The sequence below is a fragment of the Rhinoraja longicauda genome, chromosome 33, assembly GCF_053455715.1.
Source record: "Rhinoraja longicauda isolate Sanriku21f chromosome 33, sRhiLon1.1, whole genome shotgun sequence".
NCBI classification, from domain to species: domain Eukaryota; kingdom Metazoa; phylum Chordata; class Chondrichthyes; order Rajiformes; family Arhynchobatidae; genus Rhinoraja; species Rhinoraja longicauda.
This window is the reverse complement of record NC_135985.1, coordinates 12,530,933-12,553,871: the sequence shown is the minus strand read 5'-3', so window position 1 is coordinate 12,553,871 and position 22,939 is coordinate 12,530,933. Positions and strand designations below refer to the sequence as shown.

Genomic DNA, 22,939 nt, shown 5'->3' with positions numbered 1-22,939 from the left:
TTGAATACTTCTATCGTGTCGAAAACATTGCTCACAGTTGAATTCATTCCAGTCTTCTATCCTTGTTTTTTAACACTGTTTTACTATTTATATTCATTCATATATTACAGAATTCTCCTTAGCAACTACTTTGTTCCAGACGAAATAAATCTTTAATTGATTTAACATTTTGGGTTTAAAAAGATTCCTAAAAGAACATGACAATGCAGACATTATCTTTCCCCGTTTAACCATTCCAAAGTATACTGTGTGGTGTTTTCAAAAATACTTTGCAACGCCTTTCAAGACTTTATAACAATTATTTATTTAAAAATATAATATATGAATTAAAAATAGTTTGCATATAGTTGAATTATTCAAATTTACTAAATGCACCATTGTTGCATTATTAATCTATTTCAATACCTTGGGTGGTAAAATATCAACTCGTAGGGTATTCCAAAACATGAACATTTATTGTTATTTTGCAAATATCAGAAGCATCGATGTCCATCTTAGATTGTTTACAAAATTGACATTGGTGATTGAGCAGGAAACATTAAATATTTGACTCTTAGGGTAAAATAGCCACAGCACCCAATTCCATTAATCCTACCCTAGTGTATTTAATTCTCTACACAATCCAATCAGCCCTCTCTACCCTAAGATTCTACTCAATCATCCACACAATAGGTGTAAGAAGGAACTACAGTTGCTGGTTTATACTGAAGACAGACACAAAATGCTGGGAGTAACTCAGCAGGTCGGACAGCATCTCTGGAGAAAAGGAATAGGTGACGTTTCGGGCCAAGACCCTTCATCAGACCCTGATGAAGAGTCTTGACCCAAAACGTCACCTATTCCTTTTCTCCAGAGATGCTGCCCTGACCTGCTGAACAACTCCAGCATTTTCTGTCTATCTACAGAATATTGATAATTTACAGCAACCAATTAACCTACCAATTTGTAATTTTTTGAGAGATGGAAGGAAAATGGAACACCGGGAGAAATCAGGAAGTCAAAGGGGGAACTTGCAAACTCCACACAGACAGGTCATGATTGAACCCAGGTCTTATTTGGTCCCAAACAGTGCTGAACTAGTTTCTATAGTAAGTTTCTGTGCAACATATTAACCGAGAAAACAAACAATTCCTCCTCTGTGCAATGGAAGAGTCCATGGTGAATGAAAATCTGTGATCTGGAATGTGTAACAAAAAGTGTAATTATTCTTAAAAACCTCGTTTTTGGTGGCAACATGGTAACCGGCAATCTTATTTAGATAAAGGAATAGAAATGCATCTCCTTCCCTCTACCCAGTCACTGCTCAGCTCGCAAATGAATGTTCATGAATCCAAAATAGCATTCAACTTTACTTCATGCAAGTAGAATAGCACCAATATTTAATGCTGACCTCCAACTTATTTAAACATTATTGTCACCTTAAGACAATTTCAGAATCCCCTGAGAAAATCAAAAGATGCCTGGTTTTGATGCTGTCATGAATTACAAATCTTTGTAAGTCTTAACAAAAATGAGAAAGATAGAAATGTGCTAACTGTTTGTTAATCTGAGCCATTTTTCATATTGCTTTCACGGATCAGGAGGATTTCCTTGAATCACTCGACGTATCTTCTCTGCATCTGCCCGTATTGCAGTGTTGCTTGGGTTAATCTTGAGAGCTGCTTCATAATCTTGAAGACCTGTCAAAGTGCAAATTAAAGCATCAGCTGAATAAATAAAAATAATATAAATACCAAGACTTCAGGAACTGTCCACCATGAATCACTAGAGTAGAATAGCTTACAAAAAAACAATTATTGATAATGAGGGAGCTTCAGTCCCCTTGGGCAAAGAAAAGGAAAAAATAATCTGGGTTACATTTCCAGTTCAAGAAGCAGCCCCAGATAGATGTGTTCCATTGTCACTTAGCAATGTCATCAAAGCTTGGTTAATTCACATCTATCATCCTTGCAAACTTTAGTCCTCACAAGTTACAACACTACTTTCATAAAAGGAAAGTTAAAGAGGAAAAAATACACTTAAATTTTAAAAGATCCTCTTACCCTCCACATATAATTCCAACTCACAAAATGCTGTCCCTCTTCTAACATAGGCCTTCAGTCTGCTCTCAGCATTGGCTGGAACTGCAGGAGTTAATAAATCAAGTGCCTATGAGAAAGAAAAAACAATTCAAAATTCAAACTGGAGCTAATGGATGCATTTTAAAGTTTCAAAAATTTGTAGTATTTTCTAAATTTTTAAGTCTTGAGAGAAGAATGGAAGAGATTAAACAATTGCTTTGTCCAAGACCTCAAGAAATTGCAGAGTAGTGAATGCAGCCAATTGCATTATGCAAACCAGCCTGCCCCTATTGACACGATCGCCATTTCACATGCTGCCTTGGGAAAGTAACCAACATAATCAAGGACCACTCACACTCAGGTCATTCCATCTTCTCCCCTCGCCCATCGGGTATTGCATACAAAAGCTTGAAAGCACATATTCAAGAACAGCGTCTTCCCCGCTATTATTAGATGCTTAAACCTCTTATATGCAAGGGATGAATTCCCAATCTTCCAAACTATCACACTGGGGCCACTGAGCTTAAAAAAAAATCTGCACTTTCTTTGTATATTCTGCACCGTTTATTTTCTCTTTTACGCTTCCTCTTGTACTATAGCCTGGATAGCACACAAAATAAAGTTATTCAATATATATCACGCGTGCAGCAATAATAATGAACCAATAAATGTAGTTATGATTTCATCACCTTTAAGACGATTTTACTTACAGCATTGTAAATAATCTAGTTGTCACACCATGTTTAGGAGCAGAGAGTATTGCATCACTTAAAAAATGAATCATTAACATGTAGCACTCAACATTGCCAGCTTCAGCACACATGGGTAGTTAGAAGAATTCTGAATATTTTGTGGAACCCAGATAAGTATTTCTGCCCCATTTGGTCAGCAAGAAAGCACAGTAAAAGATCATTTTTAATTTACTTTCCCAGGCCTCTTTTGAGCAGCTACTCTTCCTCTCTGCCCTGACAAATAATTTGTTACTGTTCCCACACTCAGGCTACAGGTTAAAATAGCAAATCTGGTCCCGTTGACATAATTGGAACTCAATCTGCAAATTTTAAAGAGGACCTGACCACTTTTGCCTGGAGGCCATTATTACTTACAATTTAGTGAGCAGCATAATGAAAAGTAAAGGAATGAATAGGTTATCTACAGGCTATGAGAAAGAAATATAATTCACAAAAACAAAAGGAAAAGGGAAAATAAATGAGCTGAAAAGCATAAAAAGCATAACAAATTTAGTCTTATTTTGTTGAATAATGTAGGATACCTTGGGTTTTTGTCACCAATCCTGAAATTGAAAATTCAGTTGACGTAGCAGGATTCTAAATTTAAATAGAAACTGAATCATGATTAATCTTTGCTATTTTTCCGAATCTGATTTGCAAGAACTAACCTTGGAACAGTCTTCGAGAGCTTTGTGTAAATTTCTTAGCTTAAGGTGAGTTGCACCCCGATTTAGATACAAAGTTGGAAGTTTGTTGTTCAATCTTATTCCCAAATTATAAGCGTTAATAGCTGCAAGATAATCTCCTGAAGCAAACAGCTTGCTGAAAAAGGAAGACAATGTTTGAGCAACCATGATAAGCTGATCTATAACTTACTGCAGAAGTTAATCAGATCTTCATAGATCAGAAAAAGGAAACCAACTATAAATTAAGTGATATTTCACCCCAGCTAATAGCAAACTACAATCCCCGTGTCCCTAAATGCCTTTTTGGCTGTACACATATAATATCCAGATCATCATTCTTGTAAAGGATTGGCACCATCATGGAACATAGAATTGTACAATGCAGGAAAGGGCTCTTCAGCCCACCAGGCCTGTGCCAACCAGATGCTAATCTAAACTAATCACATCTGTCTGCACATGCTCTGCATCCCTCTATTCCCTGGCTGTTCATGTGTCTGTCTAAAGGCCTCCTAAACATTACTATCAGATCTATTTCTACCACCTATCCTGGCTGCAGTTTCCAGGCACCATCACTCTTTGGGTAAAGAATTTGCCTAGTAAATTGCATTTAAACTCCCCCTCACAGTTTACACCTGTGCCCAAGTATTTGTCATTTCTACTCTATGTCTCAACTTTTCTGTGAAACACAAAAAGAACCTGAGTGAATGTGAGAACATGATTAAGAATTTAATCATGAGTGATTTTAATCAAGCAGACAGAAAAAATAACGGTGGAAAATCTGGAAAGTGGTGTATAGTTTGACTTATATTTTAATATACTCTATCAGTGGCACTGTTGCCCAAGGAGGAAGGTTATGGGCCCAGCATATCTTCACATGATCTTCAGACATGCAGTTTGGGCAAGATTTGCTGTATAGTGATTAAAAGAAGAAACTCTGGATAATTTTCCATTTTGCAATCCAAAGTTATAACAACCCTTTTTGACTCCCCATAGGTCAGCTTGGGTAAGAGCAGTTAGCTTTATCAGCAAAGGCTGGGATATTTTCTGGGACATCCATGACTGATTTGACTCACTTTGATACACCTGGCCAGGTATTGTAGGAATGAAGACATAAGTAAAAATGTTTTCATAACTTACTTCCCTTTATCCTTCAGCCAGTCTGGATTTTTTTCTTCCTCTTTTAAATCTTTCAGATCAGGGGCATCTGCATTATTGGCTCGCCTAGCTTCTGCTTGTTTTCTTAGCCACTGTAAATAGAAAAAGGAAAATAGTTCATGACCAATAGATCTTAACTGCCATGGATCATTAAGATTGTTAATTAAATATAATCATAAAGCCACAGCACACAATCAGGCCCTTCAGCCCACCATGTCCATGTGTCCATCAAGTTCTCATCTATACTAGTCCCATGTATCAGCATTTGGTCTGTAGCCTTTCATACTCGGGCAATTAAACTGCTCATTCAAATATATCTTAAATGTTCTGAGAATACCTGTCTCCACTGTCCCCACTGGCTGAGCACTCCAGATTATTATCACCCACTGGGTGAAAAAAGTTCCTTCTCCAACCTCCTCAAATACCTTCTATGGGGAAAATTTTCCTCGTACCTATCCTACTTTGTTATCCTATTCATAACTTTGTATATATTTACCTGGTTCCCCATTTACACTCTACTCCAGCAAAATAAACCCAGCCCAAACAGTCTTGGCTCATAGCTAAAATGCTTCACCTCAGGCAACATTCTTGTGAAGTAAGAAACTCCACATGCCAGTTTATACCGGTTAGACACAAATGCTGGAGTAACTACAGCATTTTGTGTTTAACACTCTTGTGAATCTCCTCTGCATTTACTCCATTGCAGTTGACCTTCCTATCGTGTGACAAGAAGAACTGCACTTAGTACTCGAGCTGCAGCCTAACCATTGTTTTAGAAAGTTATACCATAAACTACCTGCTCTTAACTTATATGTTACAGCCAATGAAAGCAAATATCCCAAGGAACTTCTTCACCACTTTATCTACTTATGCTGCTGCCTTCAGAGATCCTTGAACTTGCCTACGTTATTCCACCCCAAGCGTCTGCTGTGCTTTGAGGAGGCACCTTATTGTAAGCTGTAGACACCTCTCATTATCCACACTCAATTTCATCTCCCGTTGTACTGCCCATTCTACCACCTGATCAATTACATCCTGTAGCCAATGGCTATTTGCCTCACTGTCAACGACACTGCCAGTATTCATATAATCTGCAAACTTAATAATCATAACACTAACATTCATAACCAAATTACTGAGAAGATTATTTGCAACAGTGAGATGTGAAATTAATGAAAGAAAGATTTGTGTGCAAGGTTAATTATAGCACACCTGCATATCTTCCCTGAGCCACAACATACCAGCCAAGGCCCAGAACAGTCTCTCCTTGTGCTGTTGATGGGAAATTGCACATGGATTCACAAAGAGGGACAAAAAAGGTAACCAAACTGTAAAAAAATTAGTTACACACATTGTTCAATCTCAATTCATACTCTGAAATGCTACATTTTCTTTTACCTACTTTCCTTTTTCCAAAACGATGGATTTTTATAGAAATTAACAGAAAAATAGTAAGCTCCTCTCATTCCATTTTATTTGAACAGTCATCTGAAAATCAATACCTTAATCAAATATATCAGTTTCCAAATGGACATGATTAACTATGTACAAACAAATGTTTCAGAACTTGTGGATTATTAAAATAGGTTTTCCTTCAATCAACTTCCAAATGTGTTTGAAGCATTTTCGCAGAATCCGTACCTCCTCTTCCTCAGCAATGAGGGATTCTCGCAGCGCAGTAGGAAAAACTCGTGGTGTGAATTGTATTTGTATAGTGCCCGCTGAACGTGGACCTGGTATGATTTTCTCCTTTGTGTTTTCAGTAAATATATCGCCAGCTTTGCCTGCAATGAAATCCTGGTTAGAGGTTTATCATCAAATACCATCCTGTAAATTTGACCTTGTTTTTAAAAACAGGCGCATGATCTACAAAATAAACAAAAGGCAACATATTTCTATTTGGTACGAGACCAAGTGGACCCTTTGGGCCCAAATCTCTCCTGCATTGGTGCAGCACGCTCTCCTACCCCCCTCCCCACTTCCCCTTCCCCCTCTGCATCCCCCTCAACCCCCTTATCCACCCTCCTCCCCCCCCTCCCTTCCTCCCCCCCACCTCCCTCCCCCTCCCCCTTTTAAACTTTAAAATGTGAATAACTTTAAAAATATAACACCGATTTCAATAAAACTACTTGCATTATCACTAAAGTGACGATGGTGAGTAAGGTGAGCCTAAAATTGTCGCGCTATCGTGTACCATTTTGGCTGAAGTTCAGTCACAAACAAGATAACAAACGAGAGTTTTAGTATATAGATAGATATTTCACAAAATAATCTCTTACTTGTGCTTAAGATAAAAAACAAGGAATTTGATCAAGCAATAGGATCTCCTTATACTATGCATAAAACTAGAGCTACTTTTACAGCCCTATTTAATGTTTGCTGATAACGTGGTCTTGGCATTCAAACTCAGTCAAACATTGACCATATCCAAAAAGCTGATAAATCCTAATTGGACGAATAGAGCCAATTGCTATATCTAGGCAGCACTCTCTGCCACTGGATCTGCTAAAAAGTTGACAAATATAGGACTTCTGGCACCAGAACTCTGAATGAAACATTGGCTGACAACACAAATATTTATTCTTTTTCCACAGACAAGGCTCATTTAAAGCAGCTTTATCAGACATACCATGATAAATCTGGATATTGGGCAAATTGAAAGGAATCAACCAGAGCAAGATGGATGGAGGTGTCCAGGATAGCACTTGAGCAGGAGAGAAAAGACTGAATTATCAGAATAAGCATGCAAAATTCCAATAGTACCACCATTTATAAAGTGGTGGCACATTCAACACCATAACGTGACCCAATACAGTAAACACAAGATGCTGTCAAAAAGGTAGAGTTAAAGGAGTGTCATAAAGAAGAAAAGGAAGTCAGAAAGGCTTGGGGGGAAAATACCAGAGTTTAGAAACTGGCAAACTGCCATAGATGGGACGATTCAAGAGACCAGATATGTAAGACTGCAGTGATCTTAGAGAGTTTTAGGACTAGAGATCACGAGTAAAAGTAAGTGATGCCTTGGAAAAATTTCAAGACCTGTACAAGAATTTTAAAGATTTAGGTGTTGCTTTGGTTTTCAGTGGTTTCAACATAATTGTACCAAGAAACTATTATCAGCGGCCTTGTTTAACCAAGGTTAGATAAGGCAGAACTAAACTAGAATGCTAGAACAACTTAGCAGGTCCAGCAGCATCTACGAAAGATTAAGGTGTTTGTCGTCATTTTTGGTTAAGGCCCTGTATCGGAACTAAGAGGGAACAGAAAATAATTGTCGGTACAAGGGGAGAGGTGAAAGATGTAGCCAAGTGAGGAGGGGATAATGGGAAGATGGAACCGGGGGGGATGGGGTGGGGGGGGAGTGCTGGGGGGAGGGGTGGGAGGGGATGGGCTTGGCCTTGCAGGAAGAAATAAATTGGAACAAGGCAAAGTACAACATTGTTATACAGGTCAGGCAGCATCTCTGGAGAGAAGGAATGGTTATCCAAGGTTTCCTTATTTTGCCATCCCTGGTCGGGATGGGTCGAGACCTTTCTTCAGACTACGTCAGACTATGCAGGAGTTAGGGAGGGTACACTGGGCGCAGTTGTTATTGGGCAAGTTCACATTTGGCATGAGGGAGTCATTTAAAGGCCAGTTCATTGACATTCAGAACAAATATGTTTCAGTAAGGAGTAGGGAAAAGGATGGCAAAGTAAGGAAACCTTGGATAACCAAAGAGGTTGTAAATTTGGTCAAAAAGAAAAAGAAAGCACTTGAAAGGTTTAAGAGGATGGAATCAGACAGGACCTTTGAGGAATGTAAAGACAGGAGGAAAGAACTTAAGCAGGTGATTAGACGGGCCAAAAGGGGCCATGAAATAACTTTGGCAAGTCCTATTGAAGAGAATCCCAAAGCTCTTTGTATCTATTTTTGACACAAGGGTAATCAGGGAGAAAGTTGGAATGCTCAAGTATAAAGGAAGGAATTTGTGCTTAGAATCTGTGAATGTAGATGGGGGGGGAAAGAGGGGAGCTGCAGCGGCAGAAGGGGTGGGAGGAGGAGGGGGTGGGGAGTGCCCCAGCTTCAGACCTTCAGATCGGCACCCCCTCCCCCCTTTACTCCTATTTCTTCTCTGTTAATAACCATTATCCTTTACATGGCACTTTCTTGTGTAATGCAACATCTATCTGTTTACATCCTCTATTTGCAACATCCAGGGGCCCTAAATTATTTTCACTTGAAGGAACTTTTTATTTGCAAACCTCACAATGTAGTGACTTCATTCACTTCTCCTGATGTAGTCTTCCTAACACCGGGGAAACTAAATGTGGATTGGATCACTATACTTCTCATAGGGACCATCTTTTATTAATGGTTTTGAGAAGAAAAAAAATTATTTTTACTGATTCTCTGTGAATGAGGCAGACTCAACAGCCAACAATCTGGTTAAGAACTTAGATTGCCTTAGCATTTATCACTGATATGAAATAGGCTTACCTCCTTTGAGAGAGTGCTTATGTGGTGCTTGTGAGGCAGAATTTTGTACTTTATTTTCGCTTTTTTTCTTCTTGCTTTTATCTGCCTCAGCTTTTTGCCTTGTAATCTTTATTTCCTCCTTTCTCTTTAATTCCTCTTTTCTCTTTAGTTCCTCTTCTTCACACTTCTGAAGTTTCCACTTTTCTAATTCTTCAGTGGCTATTCTTTGCTCTTGCCTTTTCAATTCTTCAATCTGTTCTCTATTCTTTTCCTCTATCTGTAACGTTTTAGCACAAATGCATTATTCTTCACGCACTTTTATATAGGCATCCAATCATGATTTTCTATATTTTGCGAGCATCCCGCGGACTCAAAATGCACATTCAAAGTTAAATTCGAGTTTCATCTGATAACAAATAACATCATTCTTTAATTTTGAAATAAAGTTTAGATGCATCTAGCACAATAAGGTCAGTTTATTGTCACATGTACCAATTAAGGTACAGTGAAATTTGAATAAGATCATTTTTCATCTGCACGCACAAGAAGACCACAGCCACAATATATTGTTGCTGACTTTTGTGGATGCAGATTAATTGTTTGGAGACTGGTAGGTTTGGGAACAGTAGATTGCTGCATTTTTCCCCTTTATAAAGTGATCAGAGTTTTCAGTTTTGATCAATTTAAACATGGGGAAATGCAGCAATTAAAACAGTAAGTGGAATAAAATCAGAAAATGCTGGAAACAATCAGATAACTGTAAGTGAAGTTTTGACAAAATCTGGAAATCCAACTGCCTGTCATTTGCTTCCAGTTATGTTTTGATTAGTAGGTCATTTTTTAACAATACCATCAACAAAACCAGACAGAAAGGTGTCCTTGTCACAATTGCATCACAGTTTTATTTACCTTCTTTTAATTCATCTTATTGTGCTGTTTGAACTGGCATCTTCCCTGGCCGAACCAGGTTAGTAGCATTGGTACCACTTTACACTACAATTTTCAAAATTGTATTTTTTATTAACCTGCTGCTATATTCATTATATGACAAGGTATAACTAGAACACAAAATGTGTGAAATCTTTAGGTGGCAGAATGGATTTGTTTTTCTCAGCTTTCTATATTACAATCTACTTTGTGGCCAACCATCTTGAATAGAACACTTAAAGCGTTACTATTTGTGTTTATTAAATTGCATGTTTTATTTGAATTTTAATCAAATGAGTAGTTCGTACAAATTTCTTGACTGACCTCTTGTGCATCAAAGTACCTGTCCATCATGGAAAAAAAGAAATATTCAACATGTTCAACAATAATCACCTTCATCATCTTTTCCAAGGAGTACTTCTCATTTTCTCGCTTTTTAACTGCTTTTTCTTTTGCAGCTTCTTGTACCTTCTCTTGAGCAGCAAGAATGGCATGCTCCCTCTTTTTTTGCAACTTTTCCTTATCAACTATCAAAGCAAAGTCAAAATGATTCACAGTTACCAGGGTTTAATAATCAACACAACTTTTGTGTTTCACACAGATTCATTTTCATCTCAAGTCTACATGCTTCTTGGATTAGAGGGTATTAAGAGGCTGCAGCAAGTAAGAATTTCATTGTTCTACCTGGGACCCATGACAATAAAATACTCTTGAGTCTCTTGGCGACAAGGTACAAAGAGAGGTTGGACAAACTTGGAGCGTCGGAGGCTGTGAGGAGACCCGATAGAGGTATATAAAATTATGAGAGGTAGAGATAGATTAAATGGTAGGAATCTTTTTTCAAGGTGATAATGTCAAAGACTAGAGGGCATAGCTTTAAGGTGAAAGGGAGAAAGTTTAAAGGAGATGTGTGGGCAAGTTTTGTTTTACACAGATAGACAGTGGTGGTTGTAATGTGCTGCCAGGCGCGGTGGTGGAGGCAGTTACAATAGTGGTGTTTGAGACTTTTAGATAGGTACATGGCTAAGCAGGGAATGGAGGGATATGGATCATGTACAGGCAGTGGAGATTAATTTAAACCGGCACCATTTTCGGCATGGTCATTGTGGTCAAAGGCATTCCCATGTTGTACTGTTTTATTTTCTATGTACGAAGAAAATTAGTTAATACTTCCCTCACCTTCAACTGTTGTAAGCTGTTCCCACATTGTAGATTCTTTTTTGTACAAGGTGAAAATGACGACACCATTGCCAACTTTAGCTGTGCTTTTTGAATCATCAATAGAAGCATATAACAGCACTTCAAAGAGAAATGGAGGGAAGTTCACCTTTTAAAATAATTTTTTTTAAATCACAAGCTGCAGGCAAATACTGATGTCCAATGAATAAATGCACATAGTGAATCAAATCTCTATTTTTTGTCAAAATCTAAAAAAAACACTTTAAACACAGGATCATACCAACAATTCTCTTAAACGATTTGCAGGTGTATAATATTACCATGTTAATTCTATTACATAAATGACTCAAATATATAAGATCTACTTGAACATTTAAATTATTTAATATAAGGACATGGGCCGAGAAAGCTCTTTGTACAACTCCACAAAGTAGTGCCGTATGGTTGAAAAGTTACCTTAATCCAGAACTGAGCAGTTTTATAAACATACCAGGGTATTTTAGTACCCACTAAAAGAAAAATTGACATCTGATTCACAAGATTTCCATTTATCCTACCACGATTTTCACCATAAAATTCCACAGATGGCATCAATAATAGAGCAGTATGAAAAATGTGTCTATCGCCTATGACATTTTCCAACTCATTGGTTTGTTGGTTCTTATTTACTCACAGAACATGGTTTTAAAACCCCATTCCCTGAAAATGTGCCATCTAGAGGTCACAACTCAAAACTGCACTCTTTCACATCACTTGAGGTTTTAGGTTTAGGTTTATCATTGTCAAGTGTACCAAGGTTCAGTAAAAAGCTTTATTTTTTACATGCTATCTAATCAGATCAGATAATACCATACATAAATACAATCAGGTCAAACTCAAGTACACTAGGTGGAGTAAAGGGGAAGATACATAGTGCAGAACGTCATTCACTGAATGTAGCAAACCAGTACCATAGACGATGTCTGCAATGGGTTGAGGGTGAATTGGACAAATAGCCGCCTAGCTTATGGAAGGACCATTCAGAAGCTTGATAAAAGTGGGGAAGAAGCTACTCCCGAGTCTGGTTGTTCCTACTTTCAAGTTTCTGTATCTTCTGTCCGATGGGAGCGGGGAGAAGAAAGAATGACCCGGTTGGCTTGTTTTCTGACACATTGTGAAGTGTAGACAGGGTCAGTGATTGGGGGGGGGGGGGGCGCGTTTTTGTCGATGTGAAGGACTGGGCTACATCTTCAACTACCTACAATTTCTTGTGGTCTTGGGCAGAGCCGTTTATGGCACATCTGTAGAAGTTTGTAAGGATCACAGGATACATGTGGTGTCCAGACACGGGAAATCTATAACTTCCTGCAATCCTCCAACATTATCTCATGTGCATACCTTGACTCTCTACATTTCTTTATGAGAGGTAATTTGACTAACCGAGAGTACGCAGGCTCACAGACCAATCACATTACACTGTTACTTTTCCCTGAAATGTATTCTGATCAACTCTCCCCATATTCTGCCACTCACGTACCCATTAGGAGCAATCTACAGTGACAAATTAATTTACCAAACATCTTTTGAGGAAATTGGAGGCAACCCACGTGGTCACAGGATGAATGTGAAAACTCTATCCAGACAGTACTGGGTGTTAGAATTGAACAAAGAATGCTGTTGCTGTGAGGCATCAGCCCACCTATTTGCCATCGTGTTGCCCAACCTCTTTGCCTGTGAGGATGAGTGAATCTCACATTATCCTCGAGACCATTCTTGGCTTCTGCTGTTGATAGAGTCATACACCATGCAGATGGGCCCTTTAGACTAACTCATGCATGCTCAAGAAAATACCTCATCTAAGCTAGTCTCGTTTGCCCATGTACGACCCATATTCTCCAAACCTTTCCTATTAATGTACCTGCCCAAATGCCTTTTAAATCTTTTTGTAACTTCCATCCATCTCCCTTCATTACAAGGTATTTTCATTCAGGAGTAACACTCCCATGTAACTGGAAGTGTGTAGTGGGTACTGTGGAAGGTCACCTCAAGAGATGAACAGGGACATTACACTCTGTTGAAGTCCAGATCCAAGGCTTTCAAGAAGGATGACCCTGCACTGTACAAGAAGTCCATGTATGATAGGCCTTTCGGGATGCCAAGATTGAATTCGAGAAAACAGTCGAGACTCAATTTAATCAAGCCAATGCCAGGCAACTGTGGCAGGTTCTGAATATCATCACAGGCTTCAAACCAAAATTAGGGTGATCTCTTGCAACACCACATCTCTTCCAGACAAGCTTAATGCCATATACTCTTAATTCCATTTAATTCAGTTGTTCCATTATTGCATTTAGTATTTTTTGCAGTACTTCAGGTTGCACTATGATTTTTGCACCTTTCTGCTCTTTTGCATTTGTTGTTATATTTAGTCTTGTATCTAGTGTGGGGTTTTCGTGACGGTCTGCACTGGTCCAGTGTGCCAGATGCCAGTGCATCTCCAAAAATATTCTCTTGATCTTTACTTAAGTAAACAGTGATTTCATACTTTTTAGCTATCAGTTTACTAAATTATTGATTGATCACGAGATCAAAATAGAACTGGGATACTGATATCGATGGAAACATTTAAAACATTTAAACCTTAATTTTTTTATTGATATGCAGACCTCACCTTTTTGTCTACAATAAAAACCGACTTTACCTATCATTACCATGCATCCTATTTACTCTGAGCTTCATGCAAACAAAAATTAATTGGACCCCAGTGTATATGACAATAATAAACTAATCTAAATCTCTGGGAATATTCAAGACAGATATTAAAGGAATGTGGGATTTTTATATATATTAATGGTATGTGGGGATATTTATATATATGGGTATTTATTCACAAAATGCTGGAGTAACTCAGCAGGTCAGGCAGCATCTCAGGAGAGAAGGAATGGGTGACGTTTCGGGTCGAGACCCTTCTTCAGACCCTTCTTCATTATATATATGGGGTCAGTGCAAGATCCCCATATATATAAATATGGTAAAAGAGGTAAAAGATCAGCCTTGAGTATACTGGATGTCACAACTGCCTCTCGTTCAGCTCCCTCCCCCTCCTCTCCGTGATTCTGCCCTCCTTGTTCCCTAAAGGCTTTGCCTTCAACTCTCCAAATCAGTGTCTCTCCCTTCCCTCTTCTCCTTCCCTCTTCCCCTCTCTCTACTCTCCACAAGACGCCCCTCTCCGATCCCCCTCTCCCCTTCCCCCCCCCCCCCCCACTCCACTCTCCACTCTCTCCCCTCCACAAGACGTCCCTCCACAAGACGTCCCTTCCCCCCTCCCCCCTCCCTCCCTTCACCCGACCTGCCGCCGGCAGTTTCCTGCCTGCAGTGACAGCAGTGCCTCCCTCACCTTTAAATAATCTTCCGCACAGAAGATGTCCGCTTTCCCGGCCACGACGCCCTTCAGCGGCACGGTGATGAAGACCTGGGACTCCGCCTGCTGCCAGGTGTAATCTTTGACCAGCAGCGGCATTTTACCTGAGGTAGGTAGGTAGGTAGGTAGGTAGGTAGTTAGGTAGGTAGGTAGGTAGGGAGTGTGGGTTGGTGGGTGGGTGGGGAGATGCCCGCCCGCCCGCTGCTCGGATGCGGCCTCGGTTGCTAGGGACCGCACATCCGGTTGAACTGTACTTCCGGGACAAGTGGGCTGTTGCTGGAGAGATGGAGAGAGTTGACTGTGGACCCTCATCACTGAAACAGGCAAGGCAAGGGGTTGTATTACAGCACGTTACTGAAGAGAGAGAAAATTAATTACATTTTTTTTAAATGTACGATATGATACTATAGAACTTTATTTATCCCAGGATGGAGATTGATCTGCCAACAATCATGAAAACACAAGATACATGATGATACATGAAATTAAAGTGACGAGTGGAAAGGATTGGAGATAAGCAAAGATTTTGGGAGGGGAAGGGGGTGGGAGGGGAAGGGGTCAGTCTACCCCCACGACAGAAGGGAGAGGAGTTGTACAGTTTGATAGCCACAGTGAAAAAGGATCTCCTGTGGCATTCTGCACTGCATCTTAGTGGAATCAGTCTGGTGCTCAAGGTACTCCACAGATTGACTGGTGTGTCATGGAGGGGGTGAGCTGTATGGTCCAGGATGCTCCGCAGTTTGAGGAGCATCCTCCCCTCCAAGAGCACCTCCCATGAATCCAGCTCCGCCCCCAGGACGAGGGCAGCCTTCCTGATGGGTTTGTTAATCTTGATGGCATCCGCGGACTTCGCCCTGCTGCCCCAGCACACGGCAGCGAAGAAGATGGCTACCACCGATTGGTAGAACATCTGCAGCATCTTGCTGCAGACTTTGAAGGGGCGGAGCCTTCTCAAAAAGTACAACCGGCTCTGTCCATTCTTGTCCTGGGCCTCAGCGTTCCTGGACCAGTCCAGTTTACTGTCCAGGTACACTCCAAGGTATTTGTATTCCTTGGTAAAATTCATGTCTACACCATTGATGGAGATGGGGAACAGGGGTGTTCCTCCTCCTAAAGTCCAGCACTAATCCCTTATTCTTGTCGGTGTTGAGCTGCAGGTGATTCAGCCCACACCACTCAACAAAGTTGTTGACTCCATCTCTGTATTCAACTTACCTCCCCTCACTGATGCAGCCCACAATTGCAGAGTCATCCAAAAACCTCTGCAGGTGGCAGGAGTCCAAGTTATATCTGAAGTCCAAGGTGTAGATGGTTAACAGGAAGGGAGAGAGGACCATCCCCTGTGGGGCCCCTGTGTTGCTCACTACCATGTCTGCGACACAGTTCTACAGCCTGACATACTGTGGTCATCCAGTCAGGTAGTTGGTGATCCAGGACACCAATCGAGCATCCAGCCGCATCTTCATCAGTTTGCTCCCTAGCATTGTAGGCCGGATGGTGTTAAAAGCACTGGAGAAGTAAAAAAACATGACTCACAGTGCTTCCCGGCTTATCCAGGTGAGCAAAAGAACGAGGGAGCAGGTGGATGACGGCATCCTCAACCCCCATCTTTGTTTGATGTAGCATTTTCAGCAAAGAACCTAAGTAGTAAAAAAACACAACATGCTGGATATACTCAGCAGGTTCAGCACACCAATGGAAGAGATACGTTAACTTTTCAGATCAAAGACCCTTCATCAAAACCTAATTAATAATCTAAACTGCTGATATTTAGCCTTCTGTTCCGTCAATGTACTGAGAAAGAGATAACTTGCAGACCTCAGGACTTTCCAAAACACTTTTGAGCCAATCAAGTGTTTTTGAAATAAAACCCCCAAAGTATGCGGGAAACAATAGATCAGCTAGCCCGTGGAGAGAGAAAATGGATTATAATTTTGGAACACTCTCTTCTCATTGATGCGTTATAACTCAGCAAACAGCTAAATTTATAGGTAACATGGTTCTGCAAACAGTAATGTTATACAGGAGTAGGGTAGATCAGATTGCCAGGGTAAAAGTAGGAGCACTGGGGACAACAGGGACAATCTGTGTGTGAAACCAGAAAGTGTAGGTAAGATCTGAAATTAATAACTTTCACAAAGGAAAATAACTTTGTCGCTATAGAATTCAGTGAAAGGGTAGGTTCGATTGTAGCACAAGTATCCACAAATAAAGATGATTTACTCAATGCTTTAATGTGCTATATGGTGAATAAATCTCCAGGGCTAGATGGGCTATATCCCTGACTGCAATGGGAGCCAAGTAATGAGAGTGGTGTGGTAGAGGATAAAAGTAGATATAGAAACATAGAAACATAGAAAATAGGTGCAGGAGTAGGCCATTCGGCCCTTCGAGCCTGCACCGCCATTCAATATGATCATGGCTGATCATCCAACTCAGTATCCCGTACCTGCCTTCTCTCCATACCCCCTGATCCCTTTAGCCACAAGGGCCACATCTAACTCCCTCTTAAATATAGCCAATGAACTGGCCTCAACTACCTTCTGTGGCAGAGAATTCCACAGATTCACCACTCTCTGTGTGAAAAAAAACTTTCTCATCTCGGTCCTAAAAGACTTCCCCCTTATCCTTAAACTGTGACCCCTTGTTCTGGACTTCCCCAACATCGGGAACAATCTTCCTGCATCTAGCCTGTCCAACCCCTTAAGAATTTTGTAAGTTTCTATAAGATCCCCCCTCAATCTTCTAAATTCCAGCGAGTATGATTGAGGTATAGGAAGTTATGAGTGAGAAAGATAGGGTACACTGCATGAAACCTCTCCCATTATCAAAGACAACTAAAGCAACAGACAGACTGCAGACAAAGCAAATCATGACTTTGAATTAGTGTTCAAGTCATGTCGAGTTTATTGTTATATGTACTGAGTGAGATACGGGTACACTGGAAATCATGCTTGTAGCAACATCACAAGTACATAGACTCAAACAAACTGAAACATTAATCATACATTAAGTACACAAAACATTCTACAAGAGAGTAAAAAGAAAAAAGACTGCAAAACAACAATACATTGATGCAAAACACAATTGGAATATCTTTCACAGATTCATCTCAATGACAAGGAATTTAGACTGTTAGTAGCACTCTTGCCTCAGTAAAAAGATATGGGTTGAAGTCCACTGCAGGGACATTGCATTGGTAAAATTTACTCTAAAACCCATTTGGTCCACATTACAGTCTGAAAAGAATCCCCAAGCTCTGCTTACCTACTGCTCTACCCCTTCTCTGTCCATCATGTCAATACAGTATTTGCACTCAATATCAAGGTCTGCAACATACAAATGCAACACAAGCATTGTTTCCTAGCTAGAACTGAGGACCGGCAGTAATCCACTTTGTCGCAACTATTGTACGCTTATCACAGTGGAAACAGGATGCAATAAGGTTCAAGCCCTTCAGTAAGGAAATTTACAGAATTATTACATTGTGGTGATTAAATTGTGAAGATGATTACCATCTGCAACATAAATTATACTGTAATATAATTTTTTTTAATGAAAATTTAACCTATCTTCAGAAATAAGTGGTGAAAAAAACTTATTTTACTCAAAATCTGAAAATTCATTATCTGGTTGTTTTACAGATGATCACAATCTAGTAACAACAGCTTGATTAAATGTCAGCATTTCTCATTAACTGTAATCTGCATTTTTCCATTTGTTATAGTCATCATTTACACCAATTACACCAGGGACCAAGGACTTATCATTCGTAGCATTTCACTGATCTATCACAGGCAGGCATCAACACAAAGCCCAAGATTTTGTCCACATTAAATCAAGTTTAAAATAAAACTAACTAACATGCAAAACTAACTGACACACAAACAGCAATTAAGCCTTGCAGTTCTTTTTGTGGTAAACTTTGTTGCAATGTACTTGCCCGGTGCTAATCTGCCCACACTCTTGTCCTCATTAACGTGATAGTGTCATATTTCTTATGTTATGTTATGTTATTTCTTATGTTATATGTCTTATTTCTAGCAGCAAATATTATCAATACATAAATCATAGTGTCCAATGTCTTTTGTTTGTCAGTTACTTGGCAAGACGTTTGTAGTTCGTCTCCTCCTGTCAAATAAAAACATCACTGTATCCAGCAACCTGTAGCTTCATTCAATGTAAATCTGATGATGGTTTTGATCAAGGGGGAGGGGGACCCTGTCTGACCAATTTCATTGAGTGTTTTGAAAAGGTAGCAGAATGTATTGATGAGAGCAGCACAATTGATGATGTGCACATAGATCTCACAAAGGCCTTTCACGGGGTCCCAGATGAAACACTGGTCCAAAAGGTTAGAGCCCATGGGATCCAAGGCACGTTCACAAATTAAATTCCATCTGCTATTGCTCTGATCATTTTACTAACTGAACATTATACTAGCATTCTGCATCTTAAGACTATCCTTCACACAATCAAAATCACTACCAATGTATGTGTCATCTGCAAATTTACAAATAATTCCTCCTACATTCATATCTAAATTATTAATGTATTGACAAATATTAGTAGTTCTAGCATCAATTCACGGTACATGCTTCCGATCACAAAAACAATCCTGCACCATCACCCTTTCCTTCCTATTATCAAGCAGTTTTGATCCATGGAGCATAAACTCAGTCTTTAAAATGATATTGATCAGTAGATAAATTGGGCAGGGCAGATGAAAATTAATCCTGATAAGTGTGAGGTTGTGCACTTTAACAGGACTAATAGGGTAGGACATACAAAATAAATAGTGGAGTCGTGGGGGGTAATGAAGAACAGAGGGACATTGAGGCAGGTAGAGAATGTAGTGAAGGCATACAGAATGTAATAAGTAGGAACTACAGATGTTGATTTATGCCAAAGAAAGACTTTAGTGGTACAGCAGGTACAGCTGTTGCCCCACAGTACCAGAGACCCAGGTTAGATCCTGATCTCGGATGCTGTCTGTGTGGAGTTTGCACTTTCTTCCAGTGACTGCGTGAGTTTCCTCCAGGTGCTCCAGTTTTCTCCCATATCCCAAAGTCATGCAGGTATGCGAGTTAATTTTCCTCTGTAAATTGCCCCCTAGTTTGTAGCGAATGGGATAACATAAAACTAGTGTAAACGGGTGATCGATGGTCAGTGTGGGCTGAAAGGCTTGTTTCCATGCTATATCTCATGAACTAAACCGAACTAAAGACACAAAATGAAAGAAGAATGCAAGGAAGGGTCCCGACCCAAAATATCACCTATCCATGTTCTCCTGAGATTGTGCCTGACCCATTGAGTTACTCCAGCATTTTGTTTATTTTTAAGGCATGCAGAATATTGGCCTTCATCAGCCACCGTACAGAGTATAAGAACATTATGGTGCAACTTGAACCTACCTCCAGTTTCCTCCAGCAGCTTGTTCCACATACCCAGCACCTCTGTGTGAAAAACATTGTCCCTCAGGTCTCTTAAATCATTTCCTTCTCACCCTAAATCTATGCCCTCTAATTTTAGTATCTCCTACCTTTGTAAAGGACTATGGCTATCCACCTTATTGCGCTCCTTACGATTATATGTAGTACATATATCTCTCTATAAGGTCACCTTTCAGTCTCCTATATTCCAGGGGGAAAAGTCCCAGCCTATCCTATAACTCAAGCCCTCCAGTCCTGGTAACGTCCTTGTGAATCTTTTTCTACCCCTTCCAGTTTAATTACTTTTATTCCTGTTTGGTGACCAGAACAGTGCCGTTGGTACATGACATCCCAACTCCTGTACTATTGCCCTGACGGAAGAAGGCCAGTGTACCTTTTTCAATGCCTGTCTACATGCATTGCCACATTTAGGGAACTATGTATTTGTACACCTATGTCTCTCTGTTCTAAAACACATTGGAGGGCCCCATCATTTAATGTGTAAGTTCTGCCTGATTTAACTTACCCATTTGCAGCATCAGTTCATCTGGATACTATTGTCATCTTAGATAACTCTCTTCACTGTCCACTGTACCAGTTTTGATGTTATCTGCAAACTTACTAACCATGTTAACATCATTGTTATCCAAACCCATGCAGAGGAGAATCACAAAAGTGTTGCCTGTGATGGAACGTTTCAGTTACGAGGAGGGACTGAATAAATTTGATTTCCTGTGTTACTGAATTCTGCTCTAATTCCATTTACAAGTTTTCAGATGACACCAGTGCAGTGGGTAGGAAGGAACTGCAGATGCTGGTTTAAATCAAAGATAGACACAAAATGTTGGAGTAACTTACCTTGTTACAGGCAGCATCTCTGGAGAGAAGGAATAGGTGACGTTTCAGGTTGAGAACCTTCTTCAGATAAGTCAGGGGAAGGGAAACAAGAGATATAGACAGTGCAGTGGGTCAGTCTCGAACATTGAAGAGAAGTAGTACAGAGAGGAGAAAGAGAGCTTAGTAACATGATATCAAGACAACAACCTCTTCCTTAATGTCAGCAAAATGAGGGAACTAGCCATTGATATTGGAAGCCGATTGGAGTACTTACCCTAGTCTGCATCAATGGCGCTGAAGTGGAAATGGTCGAGAGCTTCATGTTCCGAGACATAAATATCACCAGCAAAATGTCCTGATTTAAACAAAGATAGAAGAAGGAATGACTGGGACATAAGTGATGTGTCAAAGGGCCCAGTTCTGTACTGTGTGCCTGGATGACTCTGTGACCATAATTTATTTTGGGCCAAGGTGTGTTTGTGATTATTTACATTTTGAGCGTTATAATAAGCATGCAGAGTACAATGTTCAGGTACGTTATTTTCTTGTGATAAGCATGTACATTAATAGATATATCGAGTATTATTGTGGATTCAATACAATTGATGATCCAGAGATGATGATGTAATCCTCTTCTCGCGTAATCTTAATGCCTTAAAGTTACCAGCTTCACACACAAACTGCGACTGTGATTCACAAGCCATCCGCCTATTAAGCACTGCCCATCTATTCTCCCTCACTCTTATATGTGCTCCTGATGATTAAGGGTCTAACACGAGGCACACTGTGGGTTAGAACACATTGAGTTTCACACAGTTAGAACTAGGGACAATGATTAATAAATGAAAGGTCTCTCCCAATTAATGACATTAACTGAACAAATTGTCAGTAAAATAACAGGCTTTGTATAATTAATCACTGATCAAAGTTTTTGTTTTGTTCACGACAATTAAGAGTCTGGAAACAGTTGGAGACTAATTTTTCAAATACAGCCCCATGAAACCAGTGAAATATAACATGGTATTGGTTTATTATTGTCACGTGCACCGAAATACAGCGGAAAACTTTGTTTTAACATCTCTTTGATTAGGTAAATGGGAAACAATCTATGAAATAAACAAGCCATTTAAAATGGAATGGAAATTGTCTGGAGCACAAATGTTCCTCCATTTGCCGAAAATAGTCACTGGGTGAATGACTTGTACATTACGGATTGTATTTGCATCTTGTTAAATTCAGCATCATTTGCTTCTGATTTACCTTTCCGTATTGGCAAGAGAATGATGAAATTCTGATTTATTTTCTTTACATGGTAACTTTTTATGGTAACTGGTATCCTCCATGTAAATTACATGTTTACAATATCTTCTGTTTATACCATTTTTTTTGCAAACCAGGTTGTTTTTTTTAAAGAACCAAACCTCTGTTAATCAGGGGAAACATGCATGACCAGTCATAGTTTTTGCCCGTGGACAGATGAACATCATTATGCACATCCGAAACAGAAGCCCTACCTTCCCCCAAACCACTTCATCGTAATGACTCAATGTACCATGTTCCCTCACTCCATGTGTATTGTGACTATGCTTCACAGCCACTGCACATATTATTCACAGCTAATCCATCTATTTCTTTCACCCTTATCTGTGGTCTTGGACCACAAAAGTTCAAATACAATTAATGTTTTTATGTTGACTGACACAGAGAATCATGTTAGGGCTGAACTGCTGACCCTTCTGATTCAGATTGGACTGTTGAATATCTTACACTGGTCAAGTATTCTGTCATGCTTCATTATTAGATTACTTTCAGTTTATTACAATGTAAAGTACATAATTCAGATGGAAATTCTCAGTTAATATTTTGAATACAAATTATGGTAGAGACCGAGAGATTTGAAGACTGGTACTTATAGTCAGTGTGTTTCTGTTACCACCCATACTTAGCCATATTTATGCATATTTCATTTTCAACAAATTAACATTGACCATTTTTTTTTAATGCAACATTTTCAGCAAAGCACCTAATTCTTAATAAAAATACAAATGTTGGATATACTCTGCAGGTTCAGCCA

The 22,939-nt window shown here is 39.6% G+C and overlaps 1 protein-coding gene across 1 annotated transcript; it reads right to left on the bottom strand.

The window, feature by feature from the left end:
• Positions 1–225: 225 nt before the first annotated feature.
• On the bottom strand, positions 226–14,817 carry dnaaf4 (dynein axonemal assembly factor 4). The gene is made up of 9 exons (XM_078427145.1): positions 14,573–14,817; positions 11,197–11,344; positions 10,411–10,544; positions 9,112–9,367; positions 6,274–6,416; positions 4,615–4,724; positions 3,460–3,613; positions 2,043–2,148; positions 226–1,679 (listed from the first exon to the last, which is right to left on the bottom strand). The coding sequence occupies exons 1-9, from the start codon at positions 14,693–14,695 to the stop codon at positions 1,570–1,572; spliced, it is 1,284 nt and encodes a 427-aa protein (XP_078283271.1). The 5' UTR covers positions 14,696–14,817; the 3' UTR covers positions 226–1,569.
• Positions 14,818–22,939: the final 8,122 nt, after the last annotated feature.